Raw genomic sequence first — 24,498 nt, 5'->3', positions numbered from 1 at the left:
AGATAGAATTTTTAATACTCCACCTGGGTTCAGCAGCAATACAGCCAGCCCAAAGGATCAGCCACTTGCAATACAGACACGAACAAGAGTTGCGGGCATGTCTGTAGCAGTGTGCTCTCTTGGGACTAATATATCCAGCACATTGGTTGGCTGGAAGCAGAATGCTGCGGAAATTTTTGCAGAAAAAGAAAAACTGGCTTTCAGTAACTCTTTTCCAGATATTGTAGGAATTCATTTACCACCTTCCTGGACCTAACATGCATCTACCGGTATCAGTGAATGCCACTGACACCTCACCTTAGCCTACAGGAGTGAAGCTGATTCCAGCCAGTTTTGCCACACAGAAATTATTTCATCTTCCACCGCACAAGCTAGTGAGCAGGAATCTGACAGTCTTTGCAATATGAGCCCACTGTGTAACAAGTTTTGCAGACAATGGCGTTCAAAGGGAATGACAGAGAATACCAACATCCAAAACTGTCACAGAGCTTATGATACCGAACCGTATCTGTTCCATCAGAAACTCATGTATCAGTATCTGTCAAACCACAGATTCCATATGCATTACCAGGGGATTCAAGACCACAGAGCTGTTGCAGCTGCAAACATCTACCAGGGAGACAACAGGCAACGAAGGTGAGGATGACGTGCAGATAACAACAATGAAGATCTGGAGGAGTGGGAGAGCCTGTTTGAAATATATGCTTGTCTTCCAGAGCCTCTCAGGATATCTAGCATGCTTTTATCAAACTATCTGTGATATATTTAAATAAGGAATTGGTTTTAGTTCCTTTTTTCTATTAAAAATCTCTTTTGACCAATAAAGAGGTAAAATTTAACCATTATAATTAAAAAATAAATGTATTCTCAAATTGACTGTGTCATGATTAAGAAAGTATCATACCTACTATTTATTACATCTGAAGAAAACCCAAATATGTAGAAGATTTTCTGAAGAGGAAGATTCACTGAGATGTGCCATCTTAAGTGGAACCAAAACTGAAAATTTTGATCAGGGTCATTGACTAAACAAACCTCATGCAAAACATAGGTCAGGTTGTCCATGAATTTTCTCATTCCCTGTCTCTGGAATAAGTAGGGTGCTGTTCAATCTTCTGCTTTGGAAACCTTTAAAGGACTTAATTCTCCCTGTACACAAGGCAGAGGAGCTGGCAGCCCTGGACCAGTCTGAACTCCGAGACCTTCTGGAAATCTGAAACCTTCCCTTCTGGACTCAGACAACTCCAATTCCCTGAGGGTTTGTTGAAGTGGGACACAAAAGTATACTGCAAGCTCACACCACTCTCAAGCACTTTAATTCCCACGACTGGCACCAGGCTGTGCAGCAGATGACCCCAGGACATGGTGCTCTGCCCACTCCTGGCCAGGCAAAGCTGGAGTACCAGCACCCTTGCAGTCCTGCTGTATTCTTCCTGCTCCTCGGGATGTGTGGGTCCTATTTCATATCCCTCAGAGAATAATTTTAAAGCATGAGGTAAGGAAGGCTGGCCCCAGCCTCCTGCACCATGATATAAATGGTGCTTCACTAAGAAAGCTCTCAGGATATAGCGCTCTGGCTCTAAAGCAGAGGTTATCCTACTAGACGGTTGCCTGTTGGGATCTGTAACAGCAAAGCCTGACACAAGGGTCAAGACAACAGAGGCTATAAGTCATTCAGATTTATTTTATATAGGATGTGTGATCCCAAAATGTGAGCTAACACTCCTGAATTCCATAAGCGGACAATCTTTCTTAATAATGTTCAAGAAAAACATTATCAAGATGGGAAAGTCCAGCTGTAACCCCACCTCCCCTCCTACCCCAACACTCTGAAAAATAACAACTGCAGTTCGATGCTGGAAAAAAGAGATGTAAAAGGAGAACCGGCAGCGAAGTACGAACCCTGTGCCCATGATATTGGGCTCACCAGATCAGTTACCACCCTCTGCCGTGTGATCCTAAAGCTCAGTGGGGACACTGTCCCACAAGGCCTCAGCTAGTGGCAGAAGAGCCTGCTAGATCCTGACACGGAGCCAGTCTCTCTGCCAGGAAGACCCAGACCACTGTGCTGTCCCTGAGACAACTAAAATCCGCAGGGCGTTTTCCCGTGAAGGCCCCTCTTGTGCAGCATTGCCACACACACACTGCAAAATGCCTTTTGAATACATAAGGGAAGAGGACAGCATCACACGAACGCTTTGCACACTGATACAACCTCCCGAGCCCCCAGCAGCCTGCTGTGAATTGGTGAATGCTCTCTGCTAATACTGATGACCATGGAAATCTCAGCTCTGATTTTCCCGGGAGTTAAGGGAATGCTCCATACCTCCCTGGATCAGACCCAGTGCAAGCCAAACTGGATGCTGTCTTATGAATCAGAAAATCAGGGTCACAATCAAAGTGTAGGAGGTCAAGATGAAAAATTAAACCCAGCTGCATACTTCCAGACTAATTTTGACAGTTCTCTAAACATCTGACTTTGTTATTGTTGCTCTGTGGTTATTTTTTTTGACAGAACCAGGAAAGAAGTAAAAGGCACAGCAACGAGGAGGGGAAAAATAAGCACACGCATTCCAGAAGGCAAAATTTCAGTCAACCATGACTCAGGAGAAGAAAGTGCCACCCACTGAACCGCACAGGCCACAGCTCCGCGTACGGCAGCAGCGGGCAGTGATGCCGCAGTGAGTCAGGAGCCACCCACGCCCCCACCCACGCCGCTTCCTGCAGCGGCAGGGCACTCCTCGGGGGGCTGCCACATGGCGCGGGTCTCACTCAACCTTTCCTTAGCAGATGAGATGTGACAGGAACACAACCCTGGTGTGTTTGGCCAGAGACATCCGCAGCTTGCCCTTGCTCCCACTTGAAGCCCATCCAGGGGACTCCCTCTACACAGTTATCTGTATAGCTGCAGTGAAAATGTCAACGAATCCCGGTCTGTCAGAAGACAGAGGCACCCAGGACTTATGAGCTCTGTCACTTTGCTTCGAACAGTTGTGATGGTAATGAGCTGGGATCACCTTAGCGGGACTACAGCAATACAGCTGTGATGCTGCTGCTTAACACAGGTGCTCCAAAACACAGTTCACCTGCTGCTATTAATACTACAACACATTAGCATCAGTATTCTTCGCTACCTTTCTCTACCTTCGTAATGGGTTTCATGGCAGAGATATGCCCTATAAATTCCAGCACAGCAGCTACATGAGGATGAGGCTTAAAATGCATTTCACCAAGTGACAGCACATACACCCTGCTAGAGAGCAGGCTGCTGCCTGATATTTCTTTGAGAGGCAGTGAACATCATTTTAATGCAGTAATTGAGTTGTCTGCCCAAGTGCCAGGCTGCATAGTTCATATAGAAATTCTAGGGCTATCTAATCCCAGATCATATGCTGCAGCCAAAATCCAAAAGCAGAAGTGAGGCAACGAGCCAAACAAGGGGCACATGAGAAAAGGCATGAAATGAACAAGTGGAGGCTGGATTTGCTATGAGCATAAAAATCCCTCTATCATGGTGTACTCACCATCCTGTAATTCAGTATTTCTAGCATGTGGATTGCCCTTCCTCAGTGCTATCCATGTCCTCTTCTGCGTGTGCAGCAAACAAGCCACCTTGCCCTAAAAACCACTTTGGACTGGAAAGCCTGTCCGCAGCATGTCCTTAGCCGTGCTGCTTTCTCCCTGGATGTCCTTACCTTCTTGCAGAGAACCATCTGGTGATCAAAGAGAAAGAAAACACGCTGCTGGTTCCGTCCATAAGGCTGGTAAATCCAGGACATCTCTCCCGTGTAGATCAACTCTGAGCTGCGGTCCAAGATATCGTCTCCCTAGAGGGCACAGAGAACGAGGCCGAGTGAACCGCCACTCCCAGCCAGGGCAGTGGATACATTTCTCTTTGCAGGTTGGGGAGAAGCACTAATTTAATAAGATTTTGGCCCTTCCGCAGCTCTGAAAGCCGCCCCGTCTGACTTCAGACCAGGAACTGGAGATAGGGGAAAATTCTGAAGGAAGGGAAATAAATGAAGTAAATGTGGACAGTTGAGGCACAGTCATTATGGTTCATGTTGCAACGAGGAAAAAGCTGCTCCAGACACTGTCCCCGTCCCCCCCTCTCCAGGTACCCCCAGACGCTGGATCTCACTGCAGGTGCTGGTGACATCCTGAGAGCCAAGCTCCCTCCTCCTAACCAAGACAGAGCCACTTTGTATTCAGGGCAACAAATTCCCTGGCACCCCCTCCCTTTAAAATAGCACCCCAAAGCACGTCCGATCCTGAAATCTCAGGCCAGCTACCAAAGTCATCTACGCCGGTATATCAATTCCCCCACCCATGAGGCTGACAAAACTCACTCCTCCAGATTGTTGCGTCTCTTCCCACTCATTCAGGCAATTACAATCCCTTCTCCCATAGCTCATTAGAGCTCCCCATCTCCAAAAAACTGTCAGGACCACCCCGGCTCCTCTGGCAGCCTCCTACCCCCCCGACTGGCAAGGCCTCCCTGGCCAGCTGCCAGAATGCCCTCACCCTTTCTCTGCCTCCGGCTAACACTTGTTTTCCTCTGATTTTTTTTAAGGATTCATGAGCAGATGGTCTTGAAAACACAGCACTCGCTCTCCCACTCTCCGAGAGAACAAATGCAGTCACCCTCCACTAATTGGGATGAGCTGGACTTTTTAAAAAGTTAATTAAAATCTATTTATTAAAAATGGGTGAATTCACCACCACCTGCCCTGTGGGCATCTCAGGGTATCTCTCACTCTGAAACACCACAGAAGGAATCAGGATGACTTCAGCTAAAAGGTAAGGAGCAGGATTCAGGAGCAAGTGAGAGAAAAGGTTTTGTTTTTTTCTTTTTGGCTCTGAAACTAGTGCAGTTCTGGCTTTGATGCCAAACTAGAACCAATTTCTGGGACGAGACCATCCCAAAATCTCAGCAAACAGCTTGTAAAGGTTCAGCCAGCTATGGGGGGCATCTAGATAGACACGCTTTTCTGGTACTGCTTACACTTGTAGGTGCCAAAGCAACCCAGAGTCATCCTCACTCCTAATTTCTTGGTGAGGATTTCAGACTGCTGTTCAGGTAAATGTGTAATTAACCTCTCAGCATTGATTGGAAGCGACTGCCTGAGTCCCTGGGCCCTGTGACAACAGCAACTTCATTAAGTCACTGCATCATCATGCTGCAGCACAGACTTTCAAATCGCCTTAGCGAGGTATTTATCCACCTCTCTATCTCACTTCTGTGGCTGTGGTATCTGAAGGCCTAATTAGGGATAACTTCCCGGGAGCACAGAGGGTCCATCCCAGAAGGGACGGGCTGTGCATCATGCCACGTCCCAGGAGTGCGGGGTCAGGGTCTCACTTCAGCCATGGTACCTCCTGGCCAGAAACTGGGGACCTGTGCGCTGCTGTGACAGCTCAGGTATACGGAAGCCCTTGAACAAGAAGCCCCTGAAGAAAACACACAGGCTCCAGAAATGGGGGGCTTTCCTGGCTAAACATGAGCTTATATGAAGAAGATTCATACAAGCCTATGGATGGGAGCTTTTATGAGAGGGGGCAAGCCTAGAAGAGGCTGGCTGCTAAAAATAGAAAGCCAGTTTTGTCTTTTACTCCTGTGGTAGCATCTCAAGCCTGAGGACACACAGAGGACTCTGTAAACACTTCTACTTGATTAGCTGAATCCAAACTGTGTAGTCCCTGCAAGCAATATAAAACAAAAAAATTCAGATCTGAAACGATAGGATTTGTATCACATTTTTTATGTTGGGAAAACAATTTATATATACAGTCTATAGGCTAGAAATAGATGATTTCCAATGCTGGGTTAGCAAATTTTGAAATATATATTGCAAATAGTTTTGGACTAGCACATGGCTGGCCAGCCTTTAGCTCCCAAGAGCAGCATCTCCATGGCCCTGCCTGTTCCTCAAGCCCTTGGCTGCTATAGCAATACACCAGCGTGGTTGCGCCGCTAGAGCCTCCTAGAGCGGATGCAATGAACCTTGAAAGGCATTTTTTTTCCGACACAGTTGTACCACCTCTTTGAACAACATGAACTGTCTTCTGCTAGTGCAGTGTCCCTACCGGGGGGGCTCATGGGGTCAGATGCAGGGTGGCGCGCAAGGAGGGAAGCATTTGCTTTTCTGCTCCACTGCTACCATGACTACCCCAGCATGCCTCAATACTTGGTCCTGACTTGAGGCAGGCTTTCCACAATGCCTCTCCTAATCCTTCTCTAAAGCCAGTCCTAGCCCTGGATCCCTCCAATCCTATACAAAACTAGGAAAAAAAAAATTATTTTCCTTTTCCATTTTTTTCCAAGCAACTCCTAGAGAGGCTGGATCACCTTTATCCTTCTGTAAAAGGAGATATATCCATCTGTATCCTTTCTGCTAAAAAAGGAAGAGGCTGAACTTTTAGTTACTCTGAACTGGCAGATGTCCTACTGACTTCAGCAGAGCACAGCAGCAAAATGGCCAAGAGAAGACTAGATAACCTCCTGAGGTCTCTTCCAACCTGAGTTATCCTATAAGCCTATAAAAAAAAATCTCCGCGCTCCCCAGCCTGCACCAAGAGTTTTCACTCTGCATCCTACTACATACAACAGGCAGTAGAAAGAAAGCTGACTCCTCTATTCTTCATGGAGTCACAGGCAGAGTCCAACTACTTAGTGTGCAGTAATGGGAGCAGAAGGTCACCCAGATCTAGGTTGGATGTGTGCTTCATGCTCCCTCAAGCTTGCCAGCGCTAGAATGACATATAAAGTCCTAGGGCTAGTTCCCGACTGTTGCAGCAGAGGGTCAGCTCTTCTGCTGCTGCTACAGAAAGATATCAATCAGCAGCTCCCCCATTATGCTATAGGTGACCACCACTTTCTATAACAAGGACCTGGGAGGAACCAAAGGGTTTTTACTAGTGTCATGAAAGAAATGCAGTTGGAAGCACCAACCTAACAAGGAAGGGCATGGCATTGCAAGCTGCAGCATGTTACACCTCCCAGTCTGTCCCACTCCTTCTTCCCATGAGCAATCCCTGAGCAGACACTGTCCCAGGCTTAGAAATGCTCAACAGCCCACCGGACCCGCTCCCCTGTGCCCAAGCCCACCTCCTGACATGGCTCTTTGCTGTCACTGCTGGGCACAAAATCCCCTTTACTAGTTAACATTCAGGGAGCAGGGCTCTCTTCTGCCTGACACTGCTGTTCTTTAATTAGAGATTGACAGGATGATTAGCACTCTGGGCTACAGAAAGATCAGAAAAAGGAAAGTGAGAGAAATGTTGTCCTTTTCATCAGACTCATTTTTTGATACCTTCTGTTGCTGGGGGGAAAAAAAAAAGAAGAAAAAAAAGAAGGATCTGTTTCAGTCCCTGATGCGATTTTTTTCCCAGGAGGATTTCTCATCAGGCTGTCCTCACTTTGAAAACAGTACATTGGTTGCACGCATCTTTTTTTTCATGTGATTCTTGGATTCAATAACGTAATATTAGGCTGAGGCCAACTATTATATATTACATAATTAAGGGCACCAAGTCTTGATTTAAAGGACCCGTAAATAAAAAGAATGGGAAGAAACTTAAAAGTACAGTGTTCATTATATTTCTCAATTATATATATTTTTCCCTTCATGTAAATTTAATACTCTTGAAACCCGCCAAAGTGGCAACCCAAGGGAATCTTTGGTAGAAATATCTAGGTATCTACATAAACCAAAGTAATCTGTTTAAATAGCAAGTTAAAACTAATCCAGGCTGATGAGCAAGGCTCTCTCCTGTGCCAAACATCCTGCCACACGGACCTCCACAGATCCCCTCCCAGGGAATGGGTACCACATCATCTCCCTCCTCTGAGAAAAACCTGAGCTGAAAGGGAGGAGAGCATTGCTGGCAGCTGCCATGAAGGCTGGAGAGGGAGCCTGAAATGCTGCAGGGATCGCTGCTTCATTTTGTTTTGACATGGTTCAAGAGCTGTATGAAAAGGCATAAAGCAGAGCGATTCTGAGGTGTGCCAATGCACAGATCTGTTTTCCATCTCCACATCATCTGTAACGGGCACTCAGCAACGGTGCAGTTGCACTCAAGGCTGCGGTGGGCACCGCAGTCATGCCCAAGCAAATGGCAAGCTTGCAAATCCTGCCCAGGAGCAGCGCCGCAGCGAGCTGGGCACTGCAGCACGCTCGCCAGCATGCCTCCATGGGCTTGCAGGAGCCATAAGGAGGGCAGGAGAGCTGTGAACATGCTCCTCTGGTGGCTATCCAGCCAAGACTGCACAGGAGCAGATATAGGGAGGAAGGCAGGGACATACTGCTCCTTCACTCCCACTGCCTCATTTGTGCGCCTGTAAATACAGCACTGCCCAAACCCGGGCTTGCAAGGACTTAGAAATGATGGGCTTTGTGGAAATGATCTCTTTATAGTACTTTTGTGTGTGTGTATATATCTAGATATTACCCACTAACCTTTAAGATCTGTAACTCTCTCTCAGAGGACAAGAGCACAAGAAGGGACTGAGCATGTAAAGGCTGCCCAGGATGGGCTGTCTGGCCTGTTTGAAGTCTGGTCCAGAAGAGACTTCGCAGGCTGTTCTGAACCCGCTCCAGCTAACTTTGTGTGCTGATTTTGCCTGCCAGCCTGCCTTTAAATGTCACTGTTTTGATCTGACGGTATTTAACTACAAGTAAGGGGATGACGCTGAGCGAAGGGGAATAGAGGTTGAACATCAGGAAACACTTCATAACAAGGAGAGCTCTCAGACATTGAAAGGTCTCAGCAGGAGGTGGTGGAAGCCCTACATTCTGCGCCATTAAGAACTGAAAGGACAAAAGGCACTAGAGAATTTGGTGTAGGCAGGGGCAGTACCTCTCTAGGTCTGTTTATATATTGGAAATTCAGGTTACAAAATAAAGAAGTGAGTCATACATGGCAACAGTCCAATCCAGGCTTTTTGGTCAAGACCACGTTCCTACAAATGATACAGGAACACATTTCAAAGTGATTGGGATTATTTCTAATTTACAGCAGTCAGTGAGATCAGAATCTTCCCTTAAGATTCCGCTCAGTCATTACTTGTATAAAGCTGCTAAAGCTGCCAATAATTCCTTAAGACTTCACACCCTGGCTGCCACAGCACGCTTATCAGCTGCCACTAGAGTCAGGCCACCCTTGCTTGGTCCCATTCGCAATTTAAACCATCAGACCCTGCTTATGTGACTTCTTGAAAAAAAAAATTTAAAAAATCTGGCCTTGGTTAACTCAAGGATATTTGCAGTTTTCAAATGCTGACCCTGAAATTCACCTTCACAGGGCCATGCAGAAAATCTTGACGGATAAAAATGATTCTTGAAACACACAGGCACAACTCCATGGGATTCAGTAAAATCCCTTCTGCTTAAATTAGCTAGGACATACCCCCTACTTTTTCTATTTGTTTTAGGATCAGTAATATGTATACATTCCCAATAACATCCTCTCCTTACAAGAAAACGTGTACACCCACTTTTTATACAAGAGCATTTCAAATATTCACCCACAAAATATTTTTTGTTTGGTTTGGATTTCTTCTTCTTCTTTAAAAATCTTTTCCCAACATCTCATCACAAAACACGGGTAAATTTAGAAACAAAAATGCAATTTCCAATCAGAGTCAACATCGTTAGTCTAGAGATGTTGAGGAAAAACAGACATTTCTCCAAATGAAAGATTTCAACGTGCTTAAACATTTAGCCTTGGTTGCTGCTGAAATAATTCACTAAGTGCGACATACAGTGGAAATTAGGAATTATCTCTATCTTGTGCCCTAGCTGGTTTTCTGGTGAAAAAAAATCTGAACGGGTAATTTTTTCTCCTAGTTCCTGCTTTCTTGTACTTAGTGTTTTTTTCAGATTGTCTCAAGGAAGACTGTGCTGTCCACCCCGGGTCCATGTTGCTATTGCTTGTTTGCACTGCTGTGCCGGCTGGAGAGATCAGGAAGCCACTGTGACACACAGAGGGACAGAAAGGGAGTGCTTTTAGGTACAGACTCTAATTAGAGCAGGAATAGGGCCACATAGAGATGGGAGAGTAATGCTGTGGGTTCCTCACTGTTTCAGTGAGCACTTAATATAAACTGGATATACATTTGTAGAAGCACAAAGTTGACAGCAGGTTACTCTCTCAGCTGAGGGTCTTCCAGCAAAAACGCCCTGGGAGTTGTGGTCTTCTGCTCTCTGACCCATATGATAAATGCATGTTCCCCACAGACTGGAAGAGGCTAGAGAGACATACCAGGAAATCCCTCTTCTACTCCGTAACTGCCTATATGTAGAAGATGAGGGCCTGAACCCCTACAGGCTGGGTAAGAAATCAACCCCTGATGGCCTATGTCCTGGGAGACATGTCCTATAGATAGACATCAACTGAGTGGGGTTTTTGAAGGTTAGCAGCTTGGGTTTGCAATGCCTAAAGAGAGCATCTGCACAGATCTAGGACAGATCTAAGCACCTGGCACTGCTTTTGATTTCTCCTGCTCTCTTCCTGCATGATACTACAGTTCTGAGTATTTTGCATTTTTGTGCATCCTTCTAGCCATTACCTGGACATCTGTGAAGTGGGGGCTGGATCTGATGATTCAGAAGTTACTTTAGAGTAAAGAATCAAGCAGTGAAGTCCTCTGTTGCATCTAGCTCTCATCCTCTAATGTTCTCATCACAACTCTATGACTCTTCTTGATCCAAAATACAGAATAAAAATGGCAAAAAGGGTGTCTTCCTTTGAATGGGGGCAGTAGCTATATTCCCACTGGATCTCTGAGCAGTAGCAACAGCAGGTTTTGCTATATTATGAGAAGCTGAAGGATGTTGCTGCAATATCATGCTGAAAATTTGGAATAGTTGAAAAAAGCCAGGAAAAATGATTTGGCAAGTTCCTGAGGATAGGATGGAGATAAAGAATGGGTACTGCTAAGCAGGAATTAATTATAAAGGATATGGCTAAAGCTAAGCAGCAATGAATTATCAAGGATATGGCTAAATAAAAATGAATTATCAACTGAGCTAATGGAAGAGAAAAAGAAACTGCTATTCCATAGATCCTATGTGGAGGTCACCTTGGCTTTCGACTCACACATGAATATTCACTGACTTGGAATTGATCTGTCCTTAATCTAGATTTATTTACAGTGAGGGTCTCAGCATTTCTTACAAATGACACACATTAGCACATCACATGGAATGCTCATCACACTGAAGGCTGAAGATATCTGATGGTCCTGTGCCTCCTTGAGAGCAGTTTTCTAGTTCTGAAAATGAATCTGCGTGTCAGCGAGAGAGGTTTCTTCACAGTAAACAACAATAAAACAATCAAGCAAATGATCTGCATTCTCTGCTCTCACAGCCAGTCATAATTCAAGAACCAGCTATGATTGCTGCATTTCTATGTTTTATCAAGAGATCCAGGGTTGAATCCAACCTTCATTATAGCAATGAAACTAATTCAGTCAAGCAGGATACACAGTCAGAAGGTGATGCACCTGTATGTCTCTCCCTCTCCTTCCAGCCTTCCTAGGTCTTTTTCAGAAAAAAAATAATTAAAGGATTAATGCATCTTTCCCATATACTAATTTACATAGTATGATCCCATTGACTTGAATGTGGAGTTATTCCACATCTTCATGACTGTGAGGAAGAAGAAAGGCTGCTATATCACTCTAAGTATCTACTCGCTAAACATACGGATTGATGACAACATAGACAGGGATTTACAAAAACATTTGTCCTGGGTCTGCTTCAAAAACCCTATTTACAGATTACATTCATACAATGATTTAAAAAAAATCAGGGACGAAAAGAAAAGGAGAACATACTTTTAGTATGGGGGTTTTTTTTAAACACATGGCAAAAATTAGGAGACTGCAGGCCTGCTAGTGAGGAATCCCTCTGCTGACTTTGCCTTGCCTGTGTTTCTCGGCTCCTTAATTATGTGATCAGTACACATAAGGTTGGTTCAGAAATATCTTTAAGTGGGTACTCATTTAAAATGTGCAAATAGCATCTCTAACTTCAGCTTAATGTTTTGGCTTCTAATCATAAAGCAACCACCAGAAGAATTTTCTTGATTTTCTTAACCTGTCACAATTTTTAGGACTTTTTGCTACCTCTTTCCTTAATTCTTCTCCAATGACAAAGCACAGAGCCAGAACCAAATCTCACTTACTCCTGGGACAACAGCATTGCAATTGCCAAAGTTACTCCAGATTTCTGTTGATGAAATTGGAACTGGACCCTAGATTTTCTTCAGAGTATCATTAATGTTTTACAACTTCAGTACCATCTCTGAAGCCAGTAAATATGTATTCTCTGTCCCAAGCTTAATCACAAGACTAGGTTGCGTGAAAAGAACTATATGGTCTTGGATAATTCAACAACTGTATGGAATTTACTTTTTCCAGGTTTATAGCACCTAAATTAGGGCCAAGCATTTACTGTACCTCCCAGTCCAGAACGGAGGCCTGCCACTGAGCTATCTTGTCAATGTTCTCCAATCTCCTCTTCCGCTCGTTGATCTGTAGAGTCACATTCCTCATGACAGCGAGAGCAGCAGCCACATACCTGTAGTCACTGTCAAACACAAAAGAGAAGTCCATGAAATGGAGCCTGATGTGCAGTAGAAATGCACAGGAGTCTACCATTAGCAGCAGCATAATCTCACCATTCTTTTAGAAAGAAAAGCAGGTAGGATTTGCCACTCATTACTACGATACCAGATTTTTTCCATCAGCAATGTCTTTCTGGATCATCACAAAAAAGCAGCTTGCCTGAAACTGAAATTGCATGTGTATGAGACAGAGAAGCCAGCCAGCTCCTCAGTTGGTTTGCATCAGTGCAATGAGTACGGTCTAGCCTCTACCAACCCAAGGTAAAACAGTTATGAATCTTGCTCTTTAAAGTCTTAAGGTGCTCAGCTAAAAAGCATCCTAAAAGAAAGTCTGAACATTTGTATAGCCTGTGTCTTTGGGGCTGGATTTTTCCATTTTAAAAATGGACATTAGAAAATATTTTTCGATTAGACACAAGGCCAGAGCACCTTCCAAGCCATAAGGTGACTCCAAGAGTGCCACAGAGCATTTATGCCATGGCATTCACTCTTACTGCAGACTTCAGCTGAGCAAATCAAAGCAATTCTTTTTTTTTTTACTGGATGGGCCTGTGAGTGTAATAACAAAGAGTGAAAATAGCCTCCCGCCAGGGCTAGCAAAGATGATGATCAGTCTTTTCAGAACGTGATGCTGGAATCAATGCTATTGATTTCCACCCTGTGCCTTCTTTTCCATTCCAAGGAACCTTAACATTCATTTCGATTGGAAAGACAGACAAGGCCAGCTGCCATAATGCCACCATAATATATTATTAACTTAAGGGTTGATATTGATCGCTGACTAATGAGAAAAACTGTGATCTTGGGCAGCTACAGGGGGAATGGCTTTATTGATTATTGCTAAGAATTGCACTGGTGACAGCTAAAATAGGGGTGAATGCTATGAATTAGATCCATTTCCCCATGTGATCCAAACAGTATAAATACTAAGAAACAATCACAATATGATATACGACAGAATATTTTTTGCTATTTTGCCATCCTTTCTTGGACAAAATCTTGAGATGCATTTTCAATTTTTATTCAATTCTTGTGTCAAAATTCTATCTGAGTTTAAAAAATAAATCCTACAAACGTCAGGACATCAACAAAGTAAAGGAGAACAGAGGATGGGCTGTCTGACATAGCCATCATGATGCACAATGAAGAATTTCTTGTGCCTGCCTTTATGGGGCCATCTGTATGAAGTGAGCGCCTGGTTGTGTAAGGGAGAAATGGACCTATGCCAGAGAGACATTAGTCTGGTCTTCCAAATGTCCATGAGTTCTTGTAGGGAAATAGGTAAGTCACTATGGCCAGAAAGAATCTGTAGAGGCAGGGAGAGGCATAGGGTTTAGAGACAGTCACTAATAATCTCCTAGCAATTCTGCTTATGCAAAGAAGGGAGGCTAATGTCAGGCCACCCATTAGCAGAGTCTCCTCTTTCTCACGTAACATGTTCATACACTTTTAACTCCAGCTCAGTTCTGCAGCAGGAACACTCAGGACACCAGCAAGCTGCACGTAGTACCTTCATATATTTAATTCATATTAAGCTGGAGTAAATCTTTAAGAGGTAAACAGATGTGGCTTTGTGAAAAATTCAAATGAACCAGTCTCAAAACAATGAGCAATTGAAGGGAGCCAGGCTCTGAAAACACCCCCATGCCTGCCTCCATGTGGAGTGGGCCGGTGCCAATCAAGCTGGGTTTTATCTTGGTAATGCTAATTCACTAATTCTAATGTTCTGTTTGAAGAGAAAACCCCATGCACATTTTTCTTTCACGCAGTAATGAAGAAAGAGTCATGACTGAACTTTTTGGGCTCCTAGCCCATGTCTGTGGCAGAGCTGGCAAAAACTTAGAAGAAAAAATAATAGAAGCAAAGCATTTGGCCAGTGAAATAATAATAGGATAGCATTAGCTATGAAATTAAGGTAAATAAATTGTTTGTCAATTATATTGGCACTGCAGTGACCACTTTCTAGTGCTCAATCAGAATGTAAGTCTTGCCAAATATCACATGCTAACTTGGGGGAGAGCGGTCAGGTTTCTGGTTTCACCTCTGTTGTCCTGACCTGGTACAGGGAAGATCCATAGCTCTACAAGTACAATATTAGTAAAGAGGAAGAAAAAAAAGAAAAAGAATATAATGTCCCATTGTTAGATGAAGCTAACATCTTTGCTTTCATTGGGATTCCTGGTCCTTTCTGAGTTTTGCCTTACTCCATAAATGGTTCAACTGATTTAAACAGTATTTCCTATATGTTAAATTCTAATCAGAGTGCTTAAGAGACTCCTAATTCAGCCAATGATGAGCCTGATTTCATTGTATTAGTCCACCCTGTAATTTTCTAGCTTCTGTTTCAGACTCATAATCTAATTGCAAGCACTGTCAAACTGCAAGTGCATGAGGACAACTTGTTGCCTGATTAATGGGCCCAGGTGAAGCTCCCCATTTGGCTTCTCAGTTTCTCTGGTTCATAGCTGACCCTGACAGTATCCCAACCTGCAGGTATCTGGCTTTTCCCTGTGTCTGATATTGTCACAACATGACATTCCCCAAAGATTATTTGCTTTTCTGATCTCAGGCTTTGCTCATCTCAGCCTCGATCCCAAAACCAAACTACGAGAGCAGAAAACATTTGTATTTCAAGCAGGCAACCATGGCAGCCTGGGTTTTCTGCATAGCCCCAGTGCAGGATCATCTGGTGGTGAGTAAGACACTCTGTGCCTCACTTTCCCTACTCATGGCATTAAGCTTGTCTTGGATGTGAGCTGGGTTGCCTGGAGGAGTGGTCTCTCTCAGGCTCTTTGAACACCTGAATCAGAGGAGCTAGACCACGGGGAAGTGCGGTATAACCCACCCCATCTCTGCATTATAATGCCATTCCTCCTTGCATCAATAAACTCTACAGGGCATGCCTACACTAACGTAAGTACGCCATGCTCCAGGGCTGAGATAAGGCACAGGTCTCTTGCTGACATGAGTTTTACATATGCACTGTGTTACAGCTTCAGGGGTCTCACTCTTTACTAATGCAAGGCAAGCAAATATAATCCTGCTTTCCCTTTTCAGAAAGTGAAGAAACAAGAGAAATGAAATGTCTATGGCTGTGTCACATCACTGATACAATCCAGTAGAAAAGAGCACTCAGTCTGAATCAACTAATTGTTGCTTAACCACAGGAAAGGTCCAAATCTCCTCAGAATATGACTATATCTGATTACTTAACAACATGTTGATTTTAAAACATCCCAAAGGAAAAAGGAATGTACTCCCAAAATAATTCAACCGTTATGTAATCACACTGTCCACATCCTCTTCCCATTGTAAAGCCGCATCTGAATTCACACTGCAAGTACTGTGGGGACATCACATGGCTGGTAAGGAAAAAAAAGCCACAACATTTGGGATCCTACAGCTGGTTTCTGATACCCTAATGTTCCCATGAGTCCACTCCAAGTTTGATTTGGACTCATCATGAAGAGAAAAACAGAAATTGGATTGGGAGCCAAACGCATGTCCAAATTGGTGATTTTGAACTGGGCATTCAGCTAGTATGAATCAAACTTGTGAATCAGGTCAAAGCAAATCAATGCATCTCTTTGCTCATACCACATGTCTCTGCACTTTTAAAGCTGGGTTTGGGGAAAAACAAAAAAATCAAACACTTGCAGAAGTTTACAAAACATCTGTGGTCTTTTTTGTTCTCTGAAGCACTTCCTTTTAAATGGGTTTTGGAAAAAGAAAGAAAATTGGCAAGGCAGGAGAAAATCTACTCTTAGGGGGCCTGATGCTTCTTTCACCTTATTTTTACAACAGTGTATCACAAGTGATATCATAGGTACTATTCTTGATTTACATTAGGTCAGGGAGTCAGGCTGATTGCCTCAGCAGCAGCAGCAAGAGAGCCTGGAAATTTTGGGAAGTAATCAAACTGCTGGGTGCTCCTCTGAACCTAAACCCAATGGCAAAATCAGAGATGGAATCAGGCTGAAAAGCAGAGCAGGTTCTGAATTCTCCTCAAATCTGAGCATATTCAGGTTTGAGTTGTGGATCCTGGCCCTCTCTACTTGCTATGTCCTCTTCAGGGTAAAGCAATGAGCCTTTCTGACCACTGAATGCTAATTAGGTAATTTTTCTAGTATAACTGGTAGCATCAGAAAGTACATCCAAGGGTAATTAGTTCACCAGTCTGATTATAACAGAGAGAGTTCGACTCCATTGAGAATCAGTGCTTTGAGAAGCTTTCTAACTGTCTGTTGACCATTTGCCCTGCTTCAATTTATACAAGATATCATGAAGAGAAGAGCTGGACAGAAAAAACCCCAACCCCTGTGTGTGTGCAGAGGCCATGTAAAGAAGCAGTGAGCAAAACCCTTCCATGTAACAAGAGACTGGCGTACCTGTGATCCTGCGCGGTGTACTTCAGTAGCTCTGCGAGCTGCAGGGGGTATTTGCAGATCTTCTGCACTGGCGTCAGAAGGAAACCGTCTATGGCAATATCAATCATCTGCTGCAATAGACGACATGCTTCGAAGAAATGCTGGTACCTGCTATCTTTCATCAGCTTGGAAAGCTCCATGCATGCATCCAAATGATTGTTACAGTACTCTGAATAGATCCAGAAGCCATCTTGCTGTGAGAGGCAGGAGAAAAGGAATCACACAGAGGCAAGCACATCAGACAAGTGCTGCAAGCAACCACCCAACTTGCCAACGAGAAGGCATTACAACAAAAGAAGAAAGAATACCCCAAGCACGAGGAGGAAGGACTGATCCTGGAGTACTTTTCCTGCTTGCAGGAGGTACTGCATGGTCGCTCTGGGGGAAAAGGGAGGCAGAGAGGGACCTGCATACTGACGCATTGCTGAGTCTCTGTAGGTACAGGGTGTGTTAAAGTGAACCCCTGTGCAGCGCTATGGGTGTTGTCAGTTTCAAGTTGTGCGGTGGAGTTTTCTTTATAAAAGGTAAAGCTAGAACCAAGCAGAGCTCTGGCCTTTGGTAATACAAGACGACAACCTTGTTATTTCTAGAGACCTTTCCCTGAAAGATCATGAAACACCTGGCAAGTGTTTAGGAGCTGGGTATATCTGCAATTCCCTTTGCCAACAAGGAATCCAAGACACCAACCACTGTGTGGATTTCCCCAGGATCAGAGAACCAGAAAACACCAAAGACTGGAAAAACAAACAAAGAAACAAACCCACTCATACATGTGCCCACCCACCCTTTGCACTGGTCTAACAAGACTTTTTGTGCTATTTTGGTTGGAATCTCTTTTTGCTGCCTCCCCTGACCACAGATGGGGCCGTGGCAGTTCGTCACCCTTAACTCAGGCTTGATTCATCTGGGCCACAGGGACAAGGCAGACAAAAGGTCAAATAAAGATTACAGTGGAAGGGACAGCCAGACACAAACTGACTGACCAGCATCACGTGTTAAGGCTCTAGTTGAGACAGCCCAGATATAAGCCCAGGTGTTGTAGGTCAACAGCCTGAGATGCTACATCAGGTTGCGGCCAATGCCTTACAAACTACAGACAGGACAGATTCTGTTTTTAAAAAATACACTTGACGAGCAATTCTTATTTCTCAGTCCCATAAGGGCCCAAATAACCTGCCTCTGTGGGAGTAGGGAGCCTGGTTTCTTTCCTATTCCCACAGCTGACCAAGAGCCAAGTGCTAACACCTCTCTCTTCCTGAAGCAGATGAGAACAAGATGCTTTGCAGATCCATAACAGGATCTTAATGTCCTCATTCCTCAGTTTCCCCAAATGGATAAACAGGGATAATTTATCAGGACTTTATTAGGCAGCTTTCAGCCCCTATTTTATGACAGATAAGTGTCAGATATTGTGCTGAATAACAGTAGTAATTCTTACTATTGTCACTATAAATGAATTGACAGCACAGCCTCAAGACATGAAGTTTTAGCTACTGATTCTCACCAAGTTTTCTTACATCTTTTTTGCAAAGAGGTGGAATATGATGCTACTTTGGAAGTAAGCAGCAGAAATTGCAGGATCTGATAAAAATAAGCAAGTTTAATGCCATCATGCAACTTCTCAAAAAGAAACCTGCTTTTCAATTAGAAGACCAATGATGCTTAAGAGATGCTGTGAACCTTGTCAGGGATGCCCTGCTGAAGTTTCATGGATGTCTATCAGAAATTTCTCTAATAAGAACTGAACTGTTGCCAGTTCAGCCCTGACTGTAAGTAATGAGGTAACACAGTACAGGATCTGCATCCCAGGTTGGAGCACCTCATACGTAAGCTCTGATATAGCACTTCATTCTCCCTAAAGGAAAGCCTAGAACTGCAGGACTGTAATTTTCTTGACATTTTCTGACATATTTACAACACTGGCCAATTTATCAGCTCCCGTAGTACGTGGCTTATACAACAGTACGACGGGCTGGGCAAAAGCCTCCAGGACTCTATCATCAGCTAAAACGTCCTGTTCAGTGTGCACTTAGCGTGAGCAAGAATCTGCTGCCCTGCTGCCACCCGGGCAGCAAGAAGGACAGCCTGGCACCTCCCCACCTGGCCCAACAGCTCCGCAGGGGAAGGTAACTGAAACTGCATGGGTTTTTAATCCTCTGCAAATGCATCTTGGTGCCACAGTGAAAAGCCCCAGCATTTGCTCTCCTCTGCTTTTTTTTGTGTAATGCACAACTAAGGCTTCTTTTTACTTCTCCAGACTCTCTTACCTCTTCCAACCTTCTGGTCATCCATGACCTGATTGGGATGGCCTGTGAGTGGGTTTAAGTCATACTCTGAAGAGCAAAATAAGGTGCAGAGTAGGTGGGGGACATTGTATGACATAACGTGAGTAAGGGTGGATGTGAAAAGGTGTTGGGATTCAAATGTACTGGGGGAGTTATCTAACTACATGCTTCACTTTTAATCTCCCTGCACCTATATCTCATGAAGTAAACAGAAGGCCGTGGAGTATTCTGTGATATGTAACTAGAACAGTACTGATGCACAACAGTTATGCTGAGGGGTTCCTGCCTCCTGACTTTCTCTGCTATTCCCCTCCTGTCCAACCCCAAAACTCCCAAACAAAAATGCCAAATGAACTTACGTGTTCAAGGAAACACGGTCCGATTTCACTGAGATGGGGGTCCTCGTTGTTGTACTGTTTCTCCAAGTCCCGGACAAAACCCATCTGAAATCTGTAGATATCTTCAATGTTACCAAAGATGATCTTTAGCTGTTCGTCACTGAACATATCCCTCCTCTTCCGGCACTGCTTTAAGTAACCCTATAAGGAGTGAGACAGAACAATCCATAAAATAACCCAAACACTTATACTGAGGCTGCTCCCAGATTTTTCTTGAGGAAGGAGCAAGTAAAAACAAAATCAGAAAATGGCTCTGAAAACAAAATCCACTTGTTATGACATGACAGTCTCCATTAACTCCTGTCTATGAGTAAGCATGCAATACGCAAAACATGCCATGAAACGCTACAAGTCCTTTTTTGATAGACAACATCTCATTTGCAACTGTTGTTCCCACTCCAACCTACAGCTGACCCACAGTGCTACTCTTATTCAGGACACACCAGACCCAGTATGCACAGGGCTTCACAGCCTGCGTCAGGAGATGCTGGAGACAGTGTGTGTAGAGTTCGTTGGGAGGACAGTGCTGGGTTCTGCCTCAATGTCCTTCAGCATTTTGCTTGAATCAGTTTTGGAGAGGAAAGGTTCCCCAGAGATCTCAACCAGCATAGCCTGAAACAGCTCTGTCCCTACCTGTGCTGCAGAGAACAGCAACATTTGGCTGATAGCTCCGGAGAGGTGTGTTGCAGTATTGTATGCCTGTTCCTTCAAAAATCACTGCCTTGCAATACCCAATATCCTGGGTAGCACCTACAAACATAGCTGTTTCCATGTCCTCTTCAGTGGCACATGGCATTACAGAGAAAGCTGCGAGGGGCCATTTGATCATCTGCCCACTCTGATTTCTCCTTTTAGCCATGGTAATCAGGACAAGGAAGCTGATTATTGTGCTGAGAAATACTCTATTAATGTGTGGTTGCATGTCCTTGGTGTAGGAAGAGGGTATGGAGAGTGTAACCATCTGAGTTATTTCAGCACCAAGTGAAATGTTGAAGTAAAACACTCTTCAAGCATTCCCAGACTTGGGAGGCAACATGGTTTATCCCCCCCATTATTATCTTCCTGAGTCTGAGACAAAAGCTGGAGGGCTGTTGTCTTGTGAGTGTCATGGCAGGGAAACCCAAAGGTGATGCAGTAGGTTGGGTAGGTCTTTTGGCTTGCCCGAGCAAGGGAGCCACAGTGGGAGCAGCCCAAGCTGCTGATCAATGCCATCTAGAGGAAAGCAGCATTATTTCAACTTCATTTTCTATACCCTCCATTCCATTAGCCCAAATATGCTATTCTAAACAGTGTAAAATGAGTGAGAATTTTTCTTCTGCTTTCTCAACTATCGTCTTTCATTGCTTTTCTTCCTTTTTTAGGAGGGACCAGAGGAAAAGGCTTTGTACCCTTCTCTGTACAAACATCAGGCTCCCTTACTGAGTCTATAGACATTAAAGTCAAATGGAGAAAGAGAGAGGAAGAACTAGGACGTAGAGAGTTTAAAGAAATTCTCCAAAATCACAGAATGTATCTGCAGTAGATTGGGAAACAATTCAGATCTCCTGTGTCTCGGTCCAGCACAATAATAAAAAGATCCTCCTTGCTTATTCTTCAGCTGCCCATGATACCCATTGATACTGAGCCTGAGCGTAGCTGGACATCATACAAACACAAATCGGTAGGCAAGCACTGCTCTGAAGACCTCCTGACCTAAAAAGGCTGAGTGGATCAATATTCTGGCAAAAAGCATAACACACCAAGTTCTGTCTGCCGCCCTGTTTTGCTGACCCTGCCTTATCCATGAACTCGCCATCCTGGTTTCAGTTGAATCATGAGGACTTCTTCAAACACGTTTGCCTGAAGCGGGTGTGGTCCAGGGAATGGGGTGACACACGGAGACTCTGTATGCCTGGGCTGAATTTCTAGCACTGCCACCAACCTGTGTGACATTGAGCATATCACTTCATCCCCGCCTGTGCTTTGCCTGTCTGGAAGATTTAGGCTAGAAACTTTGCAAGGCCAAATATCAGATGCTATGCTGGCCTGGTCTGGACTGCAGCCTCTTGACTGAAAAGAAGTAACATAGAGGTCATCATGAGATGACTTTGCCTGCCTTTATCATATAGGAAAAAGAAAAAAAATGAAGGGAAAAAAATGCCAACAGCTCCAGTTGAATGGCTATATTTGGGAACTCTAGATGCTTAGTCACACAGACGAACCGCCAGCTGGTGACACGCAGCTGCTGGTCCACAATGCAAACTATTGGAACGCTATAATAAACTGTCCTTCAGCCTCACCATGTGGTTCTTGGGAGGGAGAACTTCAAACAGATGAATGATAAATGCAACTTTGGCCGACCTGGCAAAGAATCAACTTCTGTGATGTCCAGCTTAGCTAGAAGGATGCCATTACCCTAAATTTGCTGGCTTTTTCAGCTGGGAAGCTTGGGTTATAGAATACCTTCTGCATTTACTAAATCTTCTTCCAGGAGCTCCTTGATGATTCATTTCCCTGGGTTTCCCTCTCCCATTTTTCAAGGCCAGGAGGAATGGGAGCAGGCCAGTTCCCACGTTGCAGGACAGTTGCAGGACAAATAAAAATTCAAACTAGCAAGGAATAATGCAGAACATCTTTCCATGCTGCTTTTCATGTTTACCTGCTTATCTCAGAACAGCTTTCAAAAAAAAAAAAAAAAAAAAAAAGAAAAAAGATGTGCACCTGCCCACGAGGCCAGGCTCTTTGACACTGCCTTTGGTGCTAGCAGCACTGAATGACTGCCGCAAGCCGTTTGTGTTAGGACCTTTGCCCCGCTGCATGCTGCAGGCTGCCTGCAAGCCAGCCTCCCCTCTCGCATACTGTTCTGTGAAATCACTCACTGGATGATTTATGTGAACATCTTTCAGCCCTGGGGTTGCTATTGGCTGTGACTACCGTCTTTAATATTCCCCGTCCTCTCGGTGCTGGTTCATCACTTTGCCTGAGTCACGTGTTTCATGAGAAGCTGAAGCAGCACATTTCTGTACAGGCACCTATAAAACCACAGGGAAAATAAAAGAACGCACGGAGTTCCCAAGCCTTATCCTCTATCCAGCTTGTGTGTTTGGATGGTTGGTTTCCAGCACAAGCCAGCAAAGGGGAGACTGAAGATTTATACATAACACGCAGCAAGAGCCAGCTAGAAGGCTGCTGCATAGTTTTTCCAGTAAATTTACTTCTGTTACATAAAACAATGTCATCTTCCTTCTGCTCATCCCGTCAGGTTTGCTCAGAGAAGGGATAGCTGACTGATGAGCAGATGTTGGAGAGTGTTTTGCTCAATGAATACCTAAAAATAGCCGTCAAACTGTGTCTCTTTAAAGTACTTTTCCATGTAGTCCCTGAAGTATAGGCCAAAGTTGGAAAGTATTTGCAGGAGGTTAAGTGCTAAGTTTTCTCCACCTCAGAGTAGGTTTAGAGACAGTCAGGAGAGGTGGCAATCCATCCATCCTTCTTCTTGTCTTGCTGAGAACAAGATGAAGGAGAGAATGAGGAGATGATAGCCACTGCAGGCTATAATTTCAAAGGCAGTTGCAATGATATTCCAGTTTCTTTTCATCTCTGAGCCAGTTTGGGGGGTGTCTACACTGTCCTGCAGACCATCCCTCAGTTTGGACCAGCACCACTTGGGCTATAGAAATACTGTTCTCTAGAGCAGTGCTCACAGCATCCAGGTGAGCGTTGTGCTGATATGCACATATGGAGAATAAGCACAAAACCAAGTTGAGACTGTTTGAACTGAAAAGGCAAATTAGAGCCATGTCTGGTCCCAGGAGGTCAGAATTCTAAAGCACTTACTCAAATATCCTGAATGTCAGGCACTGTGATTACACTGGGGCCCACTTAAAATATAAAAGAAAGTCCTGCAGGAACACAAGCCTGTTCCTCAAAAGGGAGAGAAACAGCCAGCTCCAAAGCAGAAAAACAAAGTGTGCACAAGCAGGCTGTGAAAGACAGCTACGAATTGCACACTGGGGAATACATATATATCCCCATTGATCCAAACAGCTTTCTGCAGAGTTGCCTTGCAGTCTGGTATCCATGGATGAGAACCTGGTCATACAAAGGGGCCAGCAGCTCCTCAGATGTGGTCCTCTGAAGAACGGCCACATTGCTGCCAAGAAGGTTTTATGCTGCTTTGCTCTGAGGCAGCACAAAAAAGTGGGTTTTATCCATCTCTGAGAATGAGTCAGGCTAATGCCATCCAGACCACGTGAAAGCTTGTCCCATCAGCTCTGCACAACGGACTCAGCTTGACATGCTAAGATGCAATGAGGATGTTTTCCACACAGCATTCAGAGCTGTCCTGGCACCAAAGCAAAGCTTAGGTAGAATCCAATCAACATTATTAAAAAATAAATTCACAGTGAAATTACTTGGAAAAGAGCAAAACGCAGCACTGAAAGTTGGCTGGCCTTCCTAACCTCCCACCCCCAAATTACTCATAATATGGAGGTTTCCTTTGATCTCCCAATTGCCTCACTGTTCCCATCCAAGCTCTGTCACTTCTCCCTCTAACACCTCCTTAAATTTAGCCTTGTCTTCCTAATCCATATGCTGGTCCAAATCCTGCTCATTTCTCAAAGCATGGCACCCTGCTCTTTGTAGCGCTCCTGCGTCTCGTTCTTCCACCTGCACCCCCCACCGCAAGCTGCAGCTCAAACCACCTTCTTGGCCCTCTGCTCTCATCAAGGCAGCTATTCTGACCAAGCATCTTGGCTGCTCTGCTGGTGTCACTGC

General features: G+C 44.4%; 1 protein-coding gene across 2 annotated transcripts in view; it reads right to left on the bottom strand.

Moving 5' to 3' along the window:
* ARHGEF9 (Cdc42 guanine nucleotide exchange factor 9) overlaps positions 1-24,498 on the bottom strand; it is a 218,761-nt gene that overhangs the window by 28,844 nt on the left and 165,419 nt on the right. Inside the window, exons 7-10 of one of the 2 annotated variants that reach the window (XM_075053733.1) lie at positions 19,702-19,881; positions 17,019-17,251; positions 12,464-12,593; positions 3,696-3,827 (exon numbers count right to left, since the gene is read on the bottom strand). In XM_075053733.1, coding sequence (XP_074909834.1) covers positions 3,696-3,827; positions 12,464-12,593; positions 17,019-17,251; positions 19,702-19,881 — 675 coding nt within the window. The remainder of the gene's footprint in view (positions 1-3,695; positions 3,828-12,463; positions 12,594-17,018; positions 17,252-19,701; positions 19,882-24,498) is intronic. The other variant, XM_075053735.1, reaches the window with a different exon arrangement.

This window comes from Buteo buteo, chromosome 22 (genome assembly GCF_964188355.1).
Source record: "Buteo buteo chromosome 22, bButBut1.hap1.1, whole genome shotgun sequence".
NCBI lineage: Eukaryota > Metazoa > Chordata > Aves > Accipitriformes > Accipitridae > Buteo > Buteo buteo.
Note: the sequence above shows the minus strand (reverse complement) of the source record. Positions and strands in the feature narration are given on the sequence as shown.